The following is a 16614-nucleotide window of genomic DNA, read 5'->3' on the forward strand; positions in this document are numbered from 1 at the left end:
GTTTAGAAACATGATGTAAAGAAGTTAGACAACAATAGCTAAAACCAGAGTCTAAAAATCACTTTACACCAATAAAGGTGTTCATAATGTAGTCAGGTCAAAATGCCATATTGGCACAAAGAATGGGGTTGAGGATACTGGAACCCTCACCACCCTTCACATGGGACTGACTTTAGAGAACCCCAGTATACTATCTGACGTAGTTGCACAAGCTCTTTTTAAAGGAACTTATTGAGTTGAAGATTGCGGTAATTCAAGTGCCTTTTGAACCCTTTTGCAATACTCGTAAGATCTTGTTCGTAATTACCATCGACTACCATGACTCACTCTCTTTTTTTGTAGGTCACTATCCTCATATTTACCATGGGCAAGTATTCTGTAGATACTATCACGCTTAAAGCTTCCTATTGACACTTGTCTGCACACAAAATACTATTATTATAAACAGCTCTATTATCCCCCGACAACTCCCCACCCGTAAAGCCTACCGAGACCAAAACAAAACTTACAGCAGAAATGACAGAAGGGTACCCATTCAAGATCAACGAAGTAAGGAAACGAGCATGAACACAATAATTCGTTTGTTACCGTGAAAACAAACCATATAATTAAACCTTGTTTTTCTTTTGTTTTTGTTTTTGTTTTTTGTGCTCTTTATTTTATAACTATAACTATAACTATCTACTATCTACTAGCCTCCTACTGGGCGTCCCGTGAGAATTTATTGTGATGGCATTTATGATATGTTCCACTTTGGTCATGCAAAAGCGTTGGAACAGGCCAAAAAGGCATTTCCGAACGTTCATCTTCTTGTTGGAAGTATGTATATCTGATCCAAAATTCCTTAGATTGATTAATAGCTCACGCGGTCATTTACAGTTTGTAGTGATATCGAGACTCACAAGCGCAAAGGAAAAACAGTAATGACAGATGTGGAACGATATGAGTCTGTGCGTCACTGTAAATGGGTTGATGAAGTCGTAGAGGATGCACCTTGGGTCATCACACAAGAATTCCTCGACGAGCATCACATTGACTATGTCTCACATGATGCCGAGCCATATGTTTCATTAGAATCCGGAGATGTTTATTGTTTTGTCAAAACCCAAGGAAAGTTCTTACCCACACGACGCACGGACGGTATCTCGACATCGGATCTTATCACACGCATCGTCAGAGATTATGACGCCTATCTTCGTCGTAATCTTGAACGTGGCGTGAGTGCAAAAGAGCTCAATATATCATTTATAAAGGTATTTAATCACATCTTAGTGTTCCTATACATACATACATATATATATATCAATGCGACGGTATCTAACGAGCCCTTACTAACTATTTGGCCAAAGGAGCAAGAAATAAAGACAAAAAAGTCAATTGAAGATCTACGAAAGCTGTTCAAGGGGGCAATCCTGGATCAACTGGTCTTTTGGGAAGGACAAAGTCAGGAGTTCATCAAGGGATTTGCAGGCATGTTCGGCGCAGAGACAGTGGTGGTAAGACAATATTATTATATTTAAACTTGAAAAAAAAAACACACACACAGCAAGGCGCAAACTTCTTCACTATGATCCACTAACCTATTATTATTTTCATTATTATTTTTTAAATAGGAAAAGTTCTTTAATAGACGTAGATTGGCAGCTGAAAAAGGAGAAAGATCATCTGGATCAAGTGAAGCTACAAGCAGCAGTAGCTCAAAGAATGCTTCTGATGATGAATCTTGATTTATCAAGCGTATCAATTTACACAGCTTATATGATCCCTCCTCTTCCCATTCACAACCTCTCCTTTCTAAACATTAAAAAGAGTCAAGACGCTTTACAAGCCATATTCTTCTCAATTCCTCACATATTCACTTTCATAGCCTTTTCCTTGATCAATATTAATAACAATGATAATAAAAGATTCATAGAATAAAAAAGACTTCTTCATCCTAACTAGTGAAATTGATTGCATTGTATTTGAATATCCTTGATAAACATGCCTTAGAATTCCCCCCATTGTGTTTATTAGGATTATCAATGGCTTTCTCTTAGGCAGTCCAGGTACGAGAGATGAACTCAGTAAGACCGACATCGTTGGTGTTGAACTGGTAGCATCCGACAAGGACACCGGCAGTAGAAGCGTAAAGAGTGGCAGTCATAAGCTTATTAAGGATGGGTGTTTTACGAGTGTTGAAGTAATCTACAATAGAGAGAAAATGTGGGTGAGTCTCATGTCGTACCGGACTTCAATTCAATTTCATCCCCCTGGCCAAATTTCATCAATGCGGGGTCATGTCACAACAGAACCAAAAAAAAATTAAGTCAAATATATAACCCCCACAATAACTCACCAGTAATGCAAGCACCGAAACCTTTTAAAGTTATAAATATACATTATTGTTAGTATTTAGTATTATTGTTTGTTTTGTCGTATTACCAATGTGAAGGTGGAGGGGGAGGACAACACCGAGAAGGGTATCAGTGACTGGAGAGGCACCGAAAGCAAGCTGGGAAGCAATCAAAGGAACAAGGGCAACGGATGCAGCACGTTCAATGTCCCAATGAAGTGAGCCATGAAGACGATCAGGGGTATGGGCAGTGGTCGAGTTGGCCTTGGCAGTGACGGCTGTAGAGGATAGCATAAAATACGTTAGATTCGATGTTTATGATAGAAACTTTCGTAGTCGTTTTGCTCACAAGAGTGAATCTTTACAAGGCCCATGGGCTGCTGGCGAGCAGCCATCTTGGCAGCTGAGCGGAATGCAGGAGTAGCAAGACGAAGAGCCATTGTAATTACTAAAGAGTGGGGGAAGTTGGTGACAGTGTAAGGCAAGAAAAACCTTGGTTTTGCTCATTGACACCGGGACTATTCGCACTTCGCCTTTGATGACGCAATCAACCGCACGTGAAGCGGAAAAAGGATTTAACGATCTTAGCTGTAAAGAATGCAGTTATGTGTATGTGTATGTATATTCGCGTATTCGTGTTGGTATGATACATCAATAGCTATTTGTATTTGTATTTGTATTTTTATTTTTATTAAAGTGAAAGACTGTAATTGAAAGATGAATAGGGCAAGGTATGAAAATTTGTAATTTAGAGCTTAGAACGGAGGATTTTGACAACCTTGACTTGAGTATACTCTTGAAGGGCATACTTGCCAAGCTCCTTGCCAAAACCAGATTGCTTGTAACCACCAAAGGGAGTAGATTGGTCGAATACATCAAAGCAATTGACCCACATAGTTCCGGTCTTAACCTCGTTTGTAACCTTGATAGCAGTGTCAATGTTGGATGTGTACACACCTCCGGCCAAACCGTAGTCGGAGTCATTGGCAATATCGATAGCTTCCTCAATAGTCTTAAATGTACCAATAGCTACAACAGGTCCAAAAATCTCCTCTCTCATCACGCGCATGTTGTTGTTGCAGTTAATAAAAACAGTAGGTTCGATGTAGTATCCTGTAGTACCCCATCTCTTGCCACCATAAGCAACCTTAGCACCCTCCTTCTTTCCAAGCTCAATGTAACTCAGAATCTTCTCGAATTGGCCCTTGCTGATCTGAGGGCCCTGGAAAGTTTCGACATCAAAAGGATCGCCCAATTTGATGTTTTCGGCTTCCTTGACAAACAGCTGAACAAACTTGTCGTGCACAGACTCATGAACCAAGATACGCGAGCCAGCGTTGCAGCTCTGACCATGGTTGTTGAAGATACCACCGGCAGCCCACACAGCAGCACTTTCGAGATCAGCATCTGCACATACAATCTGGGCAGACTTTCCACCAAGTTCAAGCTGAAGTTTCTTTAAGTTGCTCTTGGAAGAGGCTTCCATAACTTTACGACCAGTAACGGTAGAACCAGTGAAGGCCATCTTGCTCACACCAGGGTGGTTAGAGAGATAGTTGCCGGTGGTGTGGCCATAACCAGTAATAACGTTTACAGTACCCTAATATACCTTGTGATGAGTATGCGCAAGTACAAACTACAAACTACAATTATACAAATAAACAATAAAACACATGCTTACAGCTGGGAAGCCGGCTTCTTTGCAGAGAGCAGCAAACTTGTAAAGAGAAAGGGGAGTAACCTCGGAAGTCTTCATGACAACTATCAAATTAACTGTTAATACATCTATTACAAAAAAGCTTATTCACTTTTCAATATGAGGAGTTAAAATTGTATCTTACCACAGTTACCGGCAGCTAAGGCAGGAGCAAACTTCCATGCAGCCATCATAAGAGGGTAGTTCCAAGGAATTACTGCACCAACAACGCCTAATGGCTCGTGGCGAGTATAGCACAACTTATCAAAAGTAGTATCAATGGTCTTGCCGTGGATCTTGTCAGCCCAGCCTGCGAAGTAACGGAAACAACCAATCGAGTCGGTCACATCCACGTCACGGGCAATAGTAAAGGCCTTTCCGTTGTCGAGAGCATCGAGGGTAGCCAGCTCGTCAATGTCACGCTGCATGAGATCAGCCAACTTGTTCATCAATCGGCCACGTTCTGCGGGTGCAATCTTTCGCCATTCGTTCTTAAAGCAATCGTTGGCAGCCTTGACAGCAGCATTTACGTCGGACTCATCAGCAGAATGAACAGAGCAGATTACCTGCTCATTAACAGGGTTGATCGTCTCGATCAAAGGACCATGACCGGGTACAAACTCGTTGTTAATAAAAAGATGAGTATGGACTAAAAAAAAGTTAGTATATGCCCTGTATTATTTCAGGGAAAATTATTAAACGATTTTTGGGATACCTTTGATATCCTTGCCGTTGGAGAGACGAGCAGTTTGAAGGTCCTGGTGAGACATTAGGTAAGATGAAATATACGGTGAGAGATGAAAGCAAGGATGACACTAGACACGTTCTTTTTATATAAGTGCAAATCCTTGTTTTGAAAGTCCTTTTTACAATGAGGATACGTTTCATTACTTTACTTGTACATAGAGTGTTTCATTGACAATCCATATGCATAATATCTATACTATTTTCCATTATTGATCGATTTTGTATGACCTAGCTTTTCAAAATGAGTTTCTCAGATGATTTCCATGCCATTACGTATTGTTATAAAATTCGAACCTGAACTTCATATATGTATGTATGTAAGCATCTCTCACTTCTTTTCATATTCCTCGATATTCAACTATTTGGACTACGTGGGAACAGTAACTATGTTACAAATCCAAGTGACACAGATTACAATTTTCATGGCAGTTTAAACGCAGAATGTCTTTTTTTGGATACTTATCTAAACTTGCATTAATCCAGGAATCCTATTCGATCGTGTACTAGAGCCGCCTTATGATTCCCCTCACAGAGCCATTGGATCAATCGAACTATTGCTGACTCATGTACTGCTTGGTTAAGTGTATAAACACCAAATAAAGCAAAGGCTAATATAAAACAATGACCAAGCAAAAAAATTGGAAAATGGTAAAACCCGCAATTAAGACCCACACTTCTCAACTAGAAAATAGTAAGCTGTATTATAAATATTAGTACTTTAGTATCAAGTAACATTCAAGGTACCGTGCAAAGTAGTTGAAACACTTTATTCGTAAGATGTAAATATATGCAGTATAAAGTTTTTCTTTTATTTTGTACTTGTCGTCTAATTATTAAACTATGAAATAATTTGGGAATTTTGAATAAAAACAAGATGAAATCCAAAACTCATTATGTGGAAAGGCCAATTTACCCAGGAACAAATTAAAGATTCATTAATCACCAGCAAAAGTCTTTATTGTATTGAGGGGAATAGCGTAAGTAACGCCGATCTTCTAATTCGCTATAGATTTATTTCAGGTACCCAATACATTTATATTCTGGAGACCTGCTATTTTATTCCTTAAATTATTTCGATTTCGACTTTAAATATCCCCAATGAAGTATAAAAATGTAACGAATACATCTTCTTGCATAAAAAAAAGCCAAAACAAAACAAAAAACTTCGGTGAAAGTTTAAGTAAGTACATTAGTCAATCTTATTTTGCTAATGTGCTACATATAACTTTATCTCATCGTTGAGGAACTTGATAAACTATAATTTTCCTGGTATAACTCTTGGGTTTTAAGGTCTTATCTTGAACTTATTTATACATGAAAAAGAAAGGCTGTCAATAATAACATCGCTTTTTCCGAGCTCCTACTAAACAAGATACATACTGCTAATTTTTTTTAAAAAAATGCTTTGATTAGAATTACATAAATACTCTTTTATTACTATATTTAAAAAGATCAGTATTGAATCTTTCGGTCGACAGTTTTGTTTGCGCTATATATCTCTAGAATTATACCTGTCGTGTCTCTGTTTAATATAAAACTATTTGTATATTATCTTTATTTTTCCCTTGCTCGCAAGAGCAAAAATATAATCTAGCAGGTATAACACTCAGCTCATTTATAATGATAGTTGTCTTTATCAACCTGCCTTTAAGTTTGATGTCTATATTATACACTCTGAATAACGTATCATTTTTTTTTAAAAAAGGGCTTTTCTTACTGAGTTGAGGTCAAATGTTTTATTATTACTATTAGGGTGTTTCAGCAGTTTTAGATGTTTAGATTTTACTTTTGCGGTGGTTTAATTTGTTAAATGATTGGCTCTTACTAATCTAAATTTGAGATATTTTCAATCTATAAACAACTAAGGGTAGTCCTTAGTTGTTTATAGAATGCAAATTTAGATTCCCCAATTTTGCCTATGAATATTTCATAAGAAAATAAAATTAAGAGCAAAAGGAAATACGAAAGCTTTCTACAGCTTTATTTTCATATCAATTATCATTGGCTCACGTATTGAGTTACCGCAAAAGTAAAATCTAAACATCTAAAACTGCTGAAACACCCTATTGTTTATTTATATTTATTTACACGTCAATACGAGATCAAGATAGTATTTTTACGAGGTCAGTTCAGTTCATCGTATCTAACAATCTTCCAATAACTTTATCCGACTTGCAGGTCATAATGATATCCTCTTCAGCCAGGTTGAGAGATATCCGCATTCCTAGATCCAAACGACCGCCCTCTACTACTAGTGCACGCGTCTGACCCAACGACTCGCATACGCGCATAAGATCACTCATTGTAGGGCGGTCGATGCTGTACCATTTACATGTTTCCATATGATCTAATGCTGTGTCTCCAAACTCTACATCAGCCAATCCTGTGCGTCGTGCTCTTCTCATTACAGAAACCAAGAACAACTTTTGATGCAAAGAACAGGACTGAATAAAGGCAACAGAAGGAGACGAAAACATCTCACGAATTGCTTCGTTAACGATACCAATGGTTACATGACTTGCAGGTTTATCACTATCGGTTTGTTTGCGGATCCTTGACTCGACAATTTCGACTGCTCTTCGGCAGATATCAAGCGCACGTCGAGCATCTCCACTTACTGAGCTGACTTTACGGGCAGCAAATTCAACGGCTTCTTTCTCAAAGGCATCAATTCCTTGTAATCGAGATTCTACAATTTTGAAGAGCTGAGAGTGATTATAGGACTGGAAGTTGATGCGAGTAAGACCTGTCAATAATAAATAAGATAAAAGTACTTCTTTCTGAAGATAATTCTGTTTAATAATATGATGGATGTTTTATATTTACCCAACCGACTGGAAACCTTGTTGCTCAGCATTCTCTCAGGCAAGTCCATGGTATTTGCTACGGCAACAACAATAAGCTTTGAGAAAGGTCTATTAGGCCATTCAAAGAAATTGTACATGACTGTTTGTTTCTTTGTAACCAAAATGTCGAGTTCGTCCATCAAAACAACCCTGTATTTTTCTATCCATTAGATTGTACAAAATATAATCCAAGTCCTTATTTTCTTACGTTGTTTTCTGACTTGAGTCTTGTTGGTTGAATTTGGCTTCTAGTAGTTGAAGCGCATGCGCTGATGTTACTCGCTTCTTTTGTTCTGCTCCTGGATTAGCAGATTTCTCAAGACAATCCCACAATAAATTATAAGCTTGGTTCGGATCTGTGAGCTTCATTCCATTAATCTCTGCAAAATCAAAAGGAGGAATTTCCTACAAAAAAAAAAGAAATAAAAAGATATCGATATATATTTTTTAATATAATGTATATTATGGTGTTGAGTAGATATATATATATAATACTTACATTATTTTCACTTTTGTGTTGAAGGTGGCGAATAACCTCTAGTACGGTGGCTGTCTTTCCTGTTCCAGGTACACCAGATATATCTAAATTAGAAATGCTTAATATTATTGATGTAGTGTCTCCGTGTATTTTCTTTTAAAAAAAGATAAAGATAAAGAAAGACACGTACAGATACAAGTTCCTGTGCCCTCCTCTAAAGCACTCTCAAGATATCCCATAATTTCCTCAAATTCATTTTCACGGCATGGTAAAGAATCAGGAACAGCTGAGACATGCAGACGTTCACGGGCTAGTTCGTAAGATGTTGCTGGTGTGGAACGTTCTATGCTTCTCTCTTTCAATGGAGTTATAGGGATAATAGTATTGACACTATTTAAGATAGTTTGTTTTCCTATTTGTTAAACAATCTCATCCTCAATCCTGCGACTGTAAAATGTATCTTACCGCTGTACCTTGCGTGGAGCAATAGAAGCCTTTACAACACCCTTTTTTGGTCCAGGTTTCTTTTTTGTAACTCCAGCAGCCGTAGTAGTGGTAGAGACAGTCGATGCTTTAGCTCGGCGGCTTCTTGTAGCGACATTTCTAGTACCGGAGCTTGCAACTGGGTCACTAGAACTTCCATTGTTGAGGGATTCCGAATCAGAAACTGAATCCTCGGGATCATTCTCAATGTATTCATTTTCAGATTCATTCTCGACTTCCTCATCAGATTTATCGATTTTATTTGTACTTTTCTTTTTTTGAGTAATCGTTGGCTTTGAACGACGTTTGGGAGCTCGCTTGCGATCTTCCTCATCGCTGCTATACTCTGCCATGCTGCCTATGGCTCTCCTTGACCTTCTCAATGGACGAGGCGCTTCTTTTGTACTCAATCTTGGCATGGCGTGAACAATGATTAAGGGGAAAAGGATTGTCGCTTAAAAAGGACCACTGTCAGCGTGACTGCAGCTTCCCAGCAGGACGCTAACTCAAATCTGCGTATGCGTCTTCAAAGCGGGGTCTTGTTCCTTTTCTTTTGTCATTACTCGCACAAAAACAATGTCTGAAGCTGGAAATTGGTGTCTTATTGAAAGCGATCCAGGTAAGATTAATCTATATATAAATACATGTGCTTATTCTTTTACTTTAATAGGTGTCTTCACAGAGCTCATCTCTGGAATGGGCGTTAAAGGTGTACAAGTCGAAGAGATCTATAGCCTTGATGAATCTACAATGGAGGAATTAAAGTAAAAATAATAAAATAATACAGAAAGGGCTCTAGTTTATCGCTTTAATTATTCATATTAATTATTATTGATAATAGGCCTGTGTATGGCTTGATCTTCTTGTTTAAATGGCAAAAGGCAGAGGCAGTACCTTCGCTGGCCCATTCTGACAACTCCCCAACCGATCACATCTTCTTTGCAAACCAAGTGATCAATAACGCATGTGCAACCCAGGCAATCCTTTCTATTTTGTTGAATCGGGATGATATTGATCTTGGCGATGAATTGCGCAATTTTAAGGAATTCACCTTTGATTTTCCCCCCGACGTAAGCATTCTCACATCCACCTACCAACTCACAACCAAACATATAGGCGAACAAAATGAGAGGGGGCTGGATAAAAACAATGAAATTTAACCTTTTATATATATTTTGATAGATGAAAGGCCTTGCTATTTCAAATAGTGATTTAATTAGATCGGTTCACAACAGTTTTGCTCGTTCCGACCCTTTTGTAAACGAGATGAAGGATCCTAGAGGATCAAAGGATGAGGATCTGTTTCACTTTATTGCATATCTCCCTATTCATGGTGCATTATATGAGCTAGATGGACTCAGCAGCGGTCCAGTTAATCTTGGTAAATATATTTGATTGATTGCCTTTTCCAGTACCAGCAAAGGGAGAAAAAGAAATGTACAATCTTATCAGACTTTTTCTTTTTTTTTTCTTAAAAGGACCTTGTACAGATGATAATTGGACTAACAAGGCCAATGAAGCAATTTCAAATCGAATGGGTCGTTATGGAAATTCAGAATTACATTTCAGCTTGATGGCATTGACAAGAGATCGGATAGAAGTATACGAAGAGCAAATAGAGGAAAAGGATTGTCTGCTGCTTTCTTTGCCAGAAGATGCTAATGCCGAGAGAAATAAAATCAACAGAGAGCGAAGCTATTTGGAGCACAGATTACACTTGGAGAAGGAAAAGAGACAGATGTGGCATGTAAGTATAGTGTGGCTAGATATTAACATTTGTATATATGTCAATAACCAAACTAAACATTTGTATTTCTGTTTATATAGAGAGAAAACATGTTGCGAAAGCATAATTTTATTCCACTTGCTTACAACCTTTTGAGAATTCTTGCAGAGCGCAAAGAGTTGACTCCTTTGATCACACAAGCTACTCAAAAAGTATTAGCTGAAAATGAAAGAAAATCCAAGAAATAGATTTGAATATTTTTTATTGCTATCCATGGTGATCTTGGAATACCTCGCACATTATATATCGTTTTTATTCTTCTTGAATTTTATTTGTAATAATATTATTTTACGGATATAATTCCATTTATTTTTTGTAAATATAATAAGAGTCTTTAGGAGCGTTTACAATTGAAACATGTATTTTCATGAACCAACAAAGAATATTATACCAATATCAAATCTATCAAAATAGTTCTTTTTTTTTTTTGGTTGCATATGTTTTGCATACAAAATTTCAATGTGAGTAGAGATTCTTAATATATTTAGTTTCCTTGATTTACAAAATGAATTTTTATTTCAAGTTATTAAAACAGACTCTATAGTTTCAAAATCAACAATAAATATGAGGTAATCAGAAACTAGACTCTTGATAGGTAAAAGTGTACATATAGCAATTTTCTATTGTCTTTAAATAAATTTATCGATCAAGGGTTATCGTGTAACATCGGTCTAGAAGCCAAGAATAGATACCAATATCAATTTGACACCTGGGAGAAAGTGATCCTTTCTTTTGTCTATGTTATGGAGTCATATGTTTTATTTATTTTTTCTACTTTTATTAATGATCACTGGACCAAGGCTTTTAAGCTTTTGCAAACGAATTTTCCAACAGCAACAAAAATTACCTTGTGGTTAACAAGTATAGCTTTTTGGCTTACATAAATCCTTTCATCTTTAGAGAGAAAGAAAAAGCAGAAAGTAGCCGGAGCATATTGCGTTTCATAAGTAATAGACACTTATATTATCAAGGCTTAGCCAAGGCGAGACTAACGATGATATAAGTTTTATTCGTGTGTGTGTGTGTGTGACTACTGACGCCAGAAAAAAAAAGGCACAAAACTTCATCCGTTGATAGCTTCTTTCTTTTGCTCTTTCTTTTTTTTCTACTTCTACCATCTACGCTTTATAAGTACACCCGCTCATGACAGTAGACGAAAACGACTACACGCTTGTTATTGGAATAGGTACGTATATTTGATAGAGTAATACTATGTATTAATATCTTTTAGATTTCGGCACTACATTCTCGGGGTGCTCCTACGCTTACGTCCAGGATGGATTTATGGAAGTAAAGGATATTACATATTGGTAATGTATAACTTTCAAAATTGTGTAAAGAGAGGGCGGGAAATATGAAATTCTAAAGTACCAGGTTCATTCATATTTAGGCAAATAGGACACAGTTCCAAAGTTCCAACCCAGTCTTTGTACAAAAAGAACACCAAGGAACTGCTTTCGTGGGGATATCTGGCCATAAACAAAGCGAAAGAGCCAAGCAATAAGGATGACTTGGTAAACCGAGTTAAGCTGTGGCTGGACAGAACTATCAAACACCCTCCCACGCTACCAAATGGCCTGACTCCAACAGATGGTAAAATTTTTTATTCTTCTTAATCTGTGCTAATATGCGTTGATCTAATCTCAAAAAACGATCTTTCTTTTTTATTAATTTCTAGTCATTAGTGATTATCTCAAAGAGCTTAACAATTATGTTGTTGAAAGGTTAAAGTGGAAAGATACTAGCCTCGAAGATGCTTCCAAATTTAAATACTGTCTCACAGTGCCAATCATGTGGTCTGAGGAATCAAAGGGCATAATGCGGAATGCTGCCATACAGGCTGGTATCGTGAAACAAGACGATTCCCCTGAAAAACTACTAATAGTAGAGGAATCCGAGGCTGCTGCTCTGTGGTGTGAGCACACATCCCCAGAGCTTAACCTTCAGAATGGTAGTCGATATATGATATGTGATGCTGGTGGTGACACAGTTGATTTGGCTGTGTTCGAGATCGATGAAACATCAGGAACAAGAAATATGCGTGAAGTAACAATGGGATCTGGAAGTTCTTGTGGATCTACATTGTTGGATTATAGAATGGAGGAACTATTGAAGAAGAGGCTCTCGCGTTTTAGCAATGTTGATAGATATAAAGTGGCACTTATGGTTCAGCAATTTGTAGACACTGTAAAGGTATGAAGGGGGGTTTTTTTTTTAAAAAAAGGGGAACATCCAGATCCTCCTATAGTGTGTTCAAGCCAGAACAAGACTTCCTGCTAATTAATTGTGTAGCCTATATTTGATAACGAAAACGACAGCCTCCTCGATATACCACCTGGAATTGAGGGCATAATTCCCCATGTTCCTGGAGATGGAATTAAAGGCGATAAACTCTGGATATCTACAACTGAGATGCGTGAAGAGGTGTTTGAGCCTGTTGTCCAGCAAGTCCTTGATATGATTGAGAAGCAACTTGTGCAACTAGGAGATAGAAATTTGGATGCTATGTTCATAGCCGGCGGATTTGGACAGTCTCCTTATTTGTTCGGGCGCATCAAAGACACATTCAAGGATAGAGTTAAGAGCATTGTACTTACTCCCAAAGGTGATATGGCTGTTATGAGAGGAGCAGTGTTGTTTGGTCTCAAGCCACGAGTAATTACCCAGCGTATTTTACGTCGCACCTATGGCATCAAATTCAGTATACCACCAGAATCTGATATCAAGCAGGACAACAATACTTCTCCAAACAAAGATGAGTTTCATGTGTGTGTCAAGAAGGGAGAACCAATCGATGAGGAAATATGGATTAAGAAACGGATTTCATGGAGCAAAGCAGACTTGCCGATTATATGTACGTACATATTTCATTTCGATACAAAGGCTAAAAGCCAAAACGTGCCTGAAAATATATTTATTAAATTGTTCTTTACTGCATTTTATTTTTATTTTTAGCTTTATATGCTTACGATGGCGACGATCCGATACCTCAATATGGTGAGCCCCCAGAGCTCGAACTGGTAGCTATGTTTGATACCCAGTTTCCCATTGAGACTAGAAAAAAGAAAGAACGACCGGTCCTGAATTTACATATGCAATTTTGCTTGGATAAGATCAGGATTAAAATTAATGTCCTTGATCGAGAGTTTGAGTACAGTCCAGTAGAGGATATAACTGGAGAAAAGGAAACGATACGATATGCAGAAATTAGCTCACATCCTGATGTTGAGAAAAGACGGCATCATGTATTGAAATGGTTAAAGAAAATCAAGGCTGAGCATATTAAACGAAAACAATAAAAGCTTATGATACCTATACTCGCTAATAAAAAAAACCATGACTTTCGAGCAAAGTAATCGGCACAGTGTAGCTGAGAAATATGTGTATATGTTACGGACAATAGAAGCCATAAAAAAGCCAACGATCTATGATAAAGTATTCAACACATCAAAGTATTCAGATTTGGTCAATATATATATATATATTCCCAAAATATAGCTAAAAAACAATAGGCAATAAAAAAAATAGATTTCTTTTCCATTTTATTAACATAATAAAACATGGAAGATACATCTTCTTCAGAAAATACCTGCTATTAATGTGAGAAAAGGGATCCCTACAAATACGGGTGTATTATGTACATGTATTAAGGAGATTTCAGTGCAACCCAAATTTCATTGGTATCTGGTATATTCCTGTCCACTGTAAAGTATATCATTAAGAGAGTAAACGAAAAAGGATTTAGAGAACTAAAAAAAGGGTTTGGAAGTTCTTAGTAGATTTATGATAAGGCAGCTAAAATCACTGTTCAAATGGTTCAAAATAACTTATTTGCCTAGTATTCTAGGCTAAGATCTTATGTAAATAATATGAAGATATCAGAGCATCTGTAGCGGTTACATTATAGTCCATTTTTTGCGGTTGATTTAATGTAGATAACGAAGTTTTCATAAAATCGTCTTGAGCGGCTAAATTTTAGACAGCATTATATAAAGTGTAGCATTATAGATCAACTTTTGGGGCTTGAATCGTTTTATTTCCTTTCTATTTTTCGTATCCTTTGTTAAAACGAATAATAGTCTATAGAGAAGAGCAGCTTTTCCAAAGGAGTGGAAAGCCTCCACTATCGAAGCTTGAAGATTTGTATATATCTAGCACCAGAGGGATGTTATAAAGGTTAACTCTAATGACAAAGCTGCCTGCCAAGGTTAAAGGCGATTATAAGATCGTTTTGTTTTTAACGACGATCTCTTTGATTAATGACTCTGAGCAGACTCTTCTCGGCGTTGAGAAGATACTCTACAGGTTCAATAATTTGTTTGTTTTTTTGTTGAGGTTTTTGTGATTAGGTCCATGCCTTCTGGGAATTGCAATGTTTAAATCTCAAACTCATGATGGTTGATCTTACGCAGATCACGATACTACACACTCTGGGCCGAGGGAGTGTGCTTAAAGGACACCAGCTTGATTTTGATCTTGGGTTACGAGGCTCTCGTATTCTGGTGCCGTGCATATTATTGTTGGGATATTTTTGGTTTATGATTTTCCATTGACAAGTGCATGTTTTACTGCTACCTGGTTCTACTACTTTCCATCACCTGTTCGATGGGAGTTACTGTCAGTAGTTGTTATTGTCGAATTCAGGAAAAATGTGTTCTATACATGTATATCATAAACCCTGTATATTCTTGTGAATAATTTGGCTGCGGAGAAAGAGGTACTACCAACCTGACTGTATTAATACTCGTTTAAAAACCATGTACACACACACACACACACACACACTAACTCGCAGGCTTAAAAGCTAAATGCTCGATCATTGGATACTTTAGTTTAGAAGATGCGCATAGTCAATACGGAACGTGCTTCTTGCGGAGACGTAAATTCAAATATATATATAAAAAAAAAACTCTTTTTGCATGAGATACTGGTGAAGTTGTTATGTGGAACTTAAGTATTATTTAGAATTGAAAATCACTTGCCTTTACAAATCTTATATATACATATAAAAGAAAAAGAAAAAGAAAAAGAAAATTGAAATTTAATTCCAAGCTGTTACAACTGAATACATTACCTTGAGCATTAAAGAAAAAATAAGAACTTATAGTGATTAAGACAGCACCTACTTTAATTTGTGTGATTCAATAAATCGGTGTGCATGTGAAAATGTTAGGCTTGTTACTAAAAACAATCAGTTTAGTATTGCGTACTTTGGATGGTCCCTGCCTCACATCCGGGGATTGGAGATTACCAAATTGACTGTAGAACGCTTGGCTTCTGATGATCGGGTATTTTCATCAGTATCCCGTTCGATCTAGGAACACTGACATTTGATAAAAGAAAAACACGGCTTTTTTCTTTTTCTTTTATGGGTATTATTCCTGAAAGCCACATCTACAGTAAAATGTCTTTTGTCTTATTTGGGGCCTTACTATATTTGATTAACAAAGACTCTGAGTAATTTTAAGAAGAATAAGAAGAGAAAGGATCTATTATATATTTTCCATACGCATCTTTGGATAGTATTACTATTAGTAGCCGGATATATATATAGAGAGAGAGAAGGATATGTTACTATAGCCGTAGTACAAGCTAATCATACTATATTATAAATACACTACTTTTTACATACAGTAATATATTCGTTTTGCTGTTGTCTTTTTGATCTCTTAAGTCTCTAAGCAAATGAACTTGAGAAGTTTGATCATAGTAGGTATATGGTCTTCTTTTCTTTTTTCCGCCTTTCTGTACATGGTAAACTAACATACTAGTTTGAAAAAAAAAGATCCTATGCATATGTCAATCATAGAATATACAACAGATTAAAAGGTGTGCCACCATTCCATACCACATACTACAAAATTGGTGACTTTGTACCCCACAAAGACATTCCCAAAGTAGCCGTAATACACAAAAGAAAGGAATATTTAATGGATTTGAAAATTGATGTAAAATACAAATCATTTTTGTTTATTTTCTTTAAGAAAAGAAAATGGAACCGTATTAAGTATCTAGTTTAAATTGTAGAACAGTCAAATCATCGTAAATCGCGTGTCATTTATACAATTCCATAATATTGATTTGGTACAATAAAAACTATAAAATATGAATTGATGCTATCCAATGAAAAGCATGAATATGAGTACTCTATTAGATTTAATCTAGAGTAATTATGATTCTATAGTTTTGCCTTGGCATTGAGGTAATAATTCTTTGTTATGATTTATGCTTGATCCCTAGCTA

General features: G+C 36.8%; 7 protein-coding genes across 7 annotated transcripts; 4 read left to right on the plus strand and 3 right to left on the minus strand.

Moving 5' to 3' along the window:
- Positions 1-707: 707 nt before the first annotated feature.
- On the plus strand, positions 708-1253 carry PHYBLDRAFT_91703 (hypothetical protein; the record flags this gene model as incomplete). The annotated part of the gene is made up of 2 exons (XM_018443771.1): positions 708-819; positions 880-1253. Coding segments are annotated over 2 exons (486 nt in total), but the record flags the coding sequence as incomplete, so codon positions are not given.
- A 782-nt stretch (positions 1254-2035) lies between these two features.
- SDHD (succinate dehydrogenase flavo protein subunit 4 SDH4) lies at positions 2036-2629 on the minus strand (the record flags this gene model as incomplete). Its single annotated transcript, XM_018439774.1, has 3 exons — positions 2036-2187; positions 2339-2359; positions 2425-2629. 3 exons carry the CDS (start codon positions 2627-2629, stop codon positions 2036-2038), a joined length of 378 nt encoding a protein of 125 aa, XP_018287326.1.
- A 454-nt stretch (positions 2630-3083) lies between these two features.
- Positions 3084-4669, minus strand: PHYBLDRAFT_116483 (hypothetical protein; the record flags this gene model as incomplete). The annotated part of the gene is made up of 3 exons (XM_018428521.1): positions 3084-3935; positions 4017-4096; positions 4177-4669. Coding segments are annotated over 3 exons (1425 nt in total), but the record flags the coding sequence as incomplete, so codon positions are not given.
- Positions 4670-6907: 2238 nt separating this feature from the next.
- Positions 6908-8479, minus strand: PHYBLDRAFT_21980 (hypothetical protein; the record flags this gene model as incomplete). Its single annotated transcript, XM_018439770.1, has 5 exons — positions 6908-7524; positions 7605-7774; positions 7833-8029; positions 8124-8206; positions 8293-8479. Coding segments are annotated over 5 exons (1254 nt in total), but the record flags the coding sequence as incomplete, so codon positions are not given.
- Positions 8480-9160: 681 nt separating this feature from the next.
- On the plus strand, positions 9161-10769 carry PHYBLDRAFT_188421 (hypothetical protein; the record flags this gene model as incomplete). The annotated part of the gene is made up of 6 exons (XM_018439500.1): positions 9161-9204; positions 9256-9349; positions 9427-9655; positions 9768-9966; positions 10064-10332; positions 10413-10769. Coding segments are annotated over 6 exons (982 nt in total), but the record flags the coding sequence as incomplete, so codon positions are not given.
- A 716-nt stretch (positions 10770-11485) lies between these two features.
- Positions 11486-13720, plus strand: PHYBLDRAFT_78555 (hypothetical protein). The gene is made up of 6 exons (XM_018443376.1): positions 11486-11557; positions 11603-11681; positions 11762-11964; positions 12050-12564; positions 12664-13225; positions 13327-13720. The coding sequence occupies exons 1-6, from the start codon at positions 11515-11517 to the stop codon at positions 13668-13670; spliced, it is 1746 nt and encodes a 581-aa protein (XP_018287330.1). The 5' UTR covers positions 11486-11514; the 3' UTR covers positions 13671-13720.
- Positions 13721-14557: 837 nt separating this feature from the next.
- Positions 14558-16391, plus strand: PHYBLDRAFT_172542 (hypothetical protein; the record flags this gene model as incomplete). The annotated part of the gene is made up of 6 exons (XM_018436826.1): positions 14558-14578; positions 14721-14905; positions 14929-15035; positions 15167-15250; positions 15487-15659; positions 16143-16391. 6 exons carry the CDS (start codon positions 14558-14560, stop codon positions 16389-16391), a joined length of 819 nt encoding a protein of 272 aa, XP_018287331.1.
- Positions 16392-16614: the final 223 nt, after the last annotated feature.

This window comes from Phycomyces blakesleeanus (assembly GCF_001638985.1).
Source record: "Phycomyces blakesleeanus NRRL 1555(-) unplaced genomic scaffold PHYBLscaffold_22, whole genome shotgun sequence".
NCBI lineage: Eukaryota > Fungi > Mucoromycota > Mucoromycetes > Mucorales > Phycomycetaceae > Phycomyces > Phycomyces blakesleeanus.

Excerpts from the sequence above, each read along its gene's own strand:
- PHYBLDRAFT_78555 (XM_018443376.1), top strand. The coding sequence starts at position 11,515 with ATGACAGTAGACGAAAACGACTACACGCTTGTTATTGGAATAG. Across the intron at positions 11,682-11,761 it reads GTAAAGGATATTACATATTG|GCAAATAGGACACAGTTCCA; the intron begins GTAATGTATAAC and ends ATTCATATTTAG. Across the intron at positions 12,565-12,663 it reads AATTTGTAGACACTGTAAAG|CCTATATTTGATAACGAAAA; the intron begins GTATGAAGGGGG and ends TTAATTGTGTAG.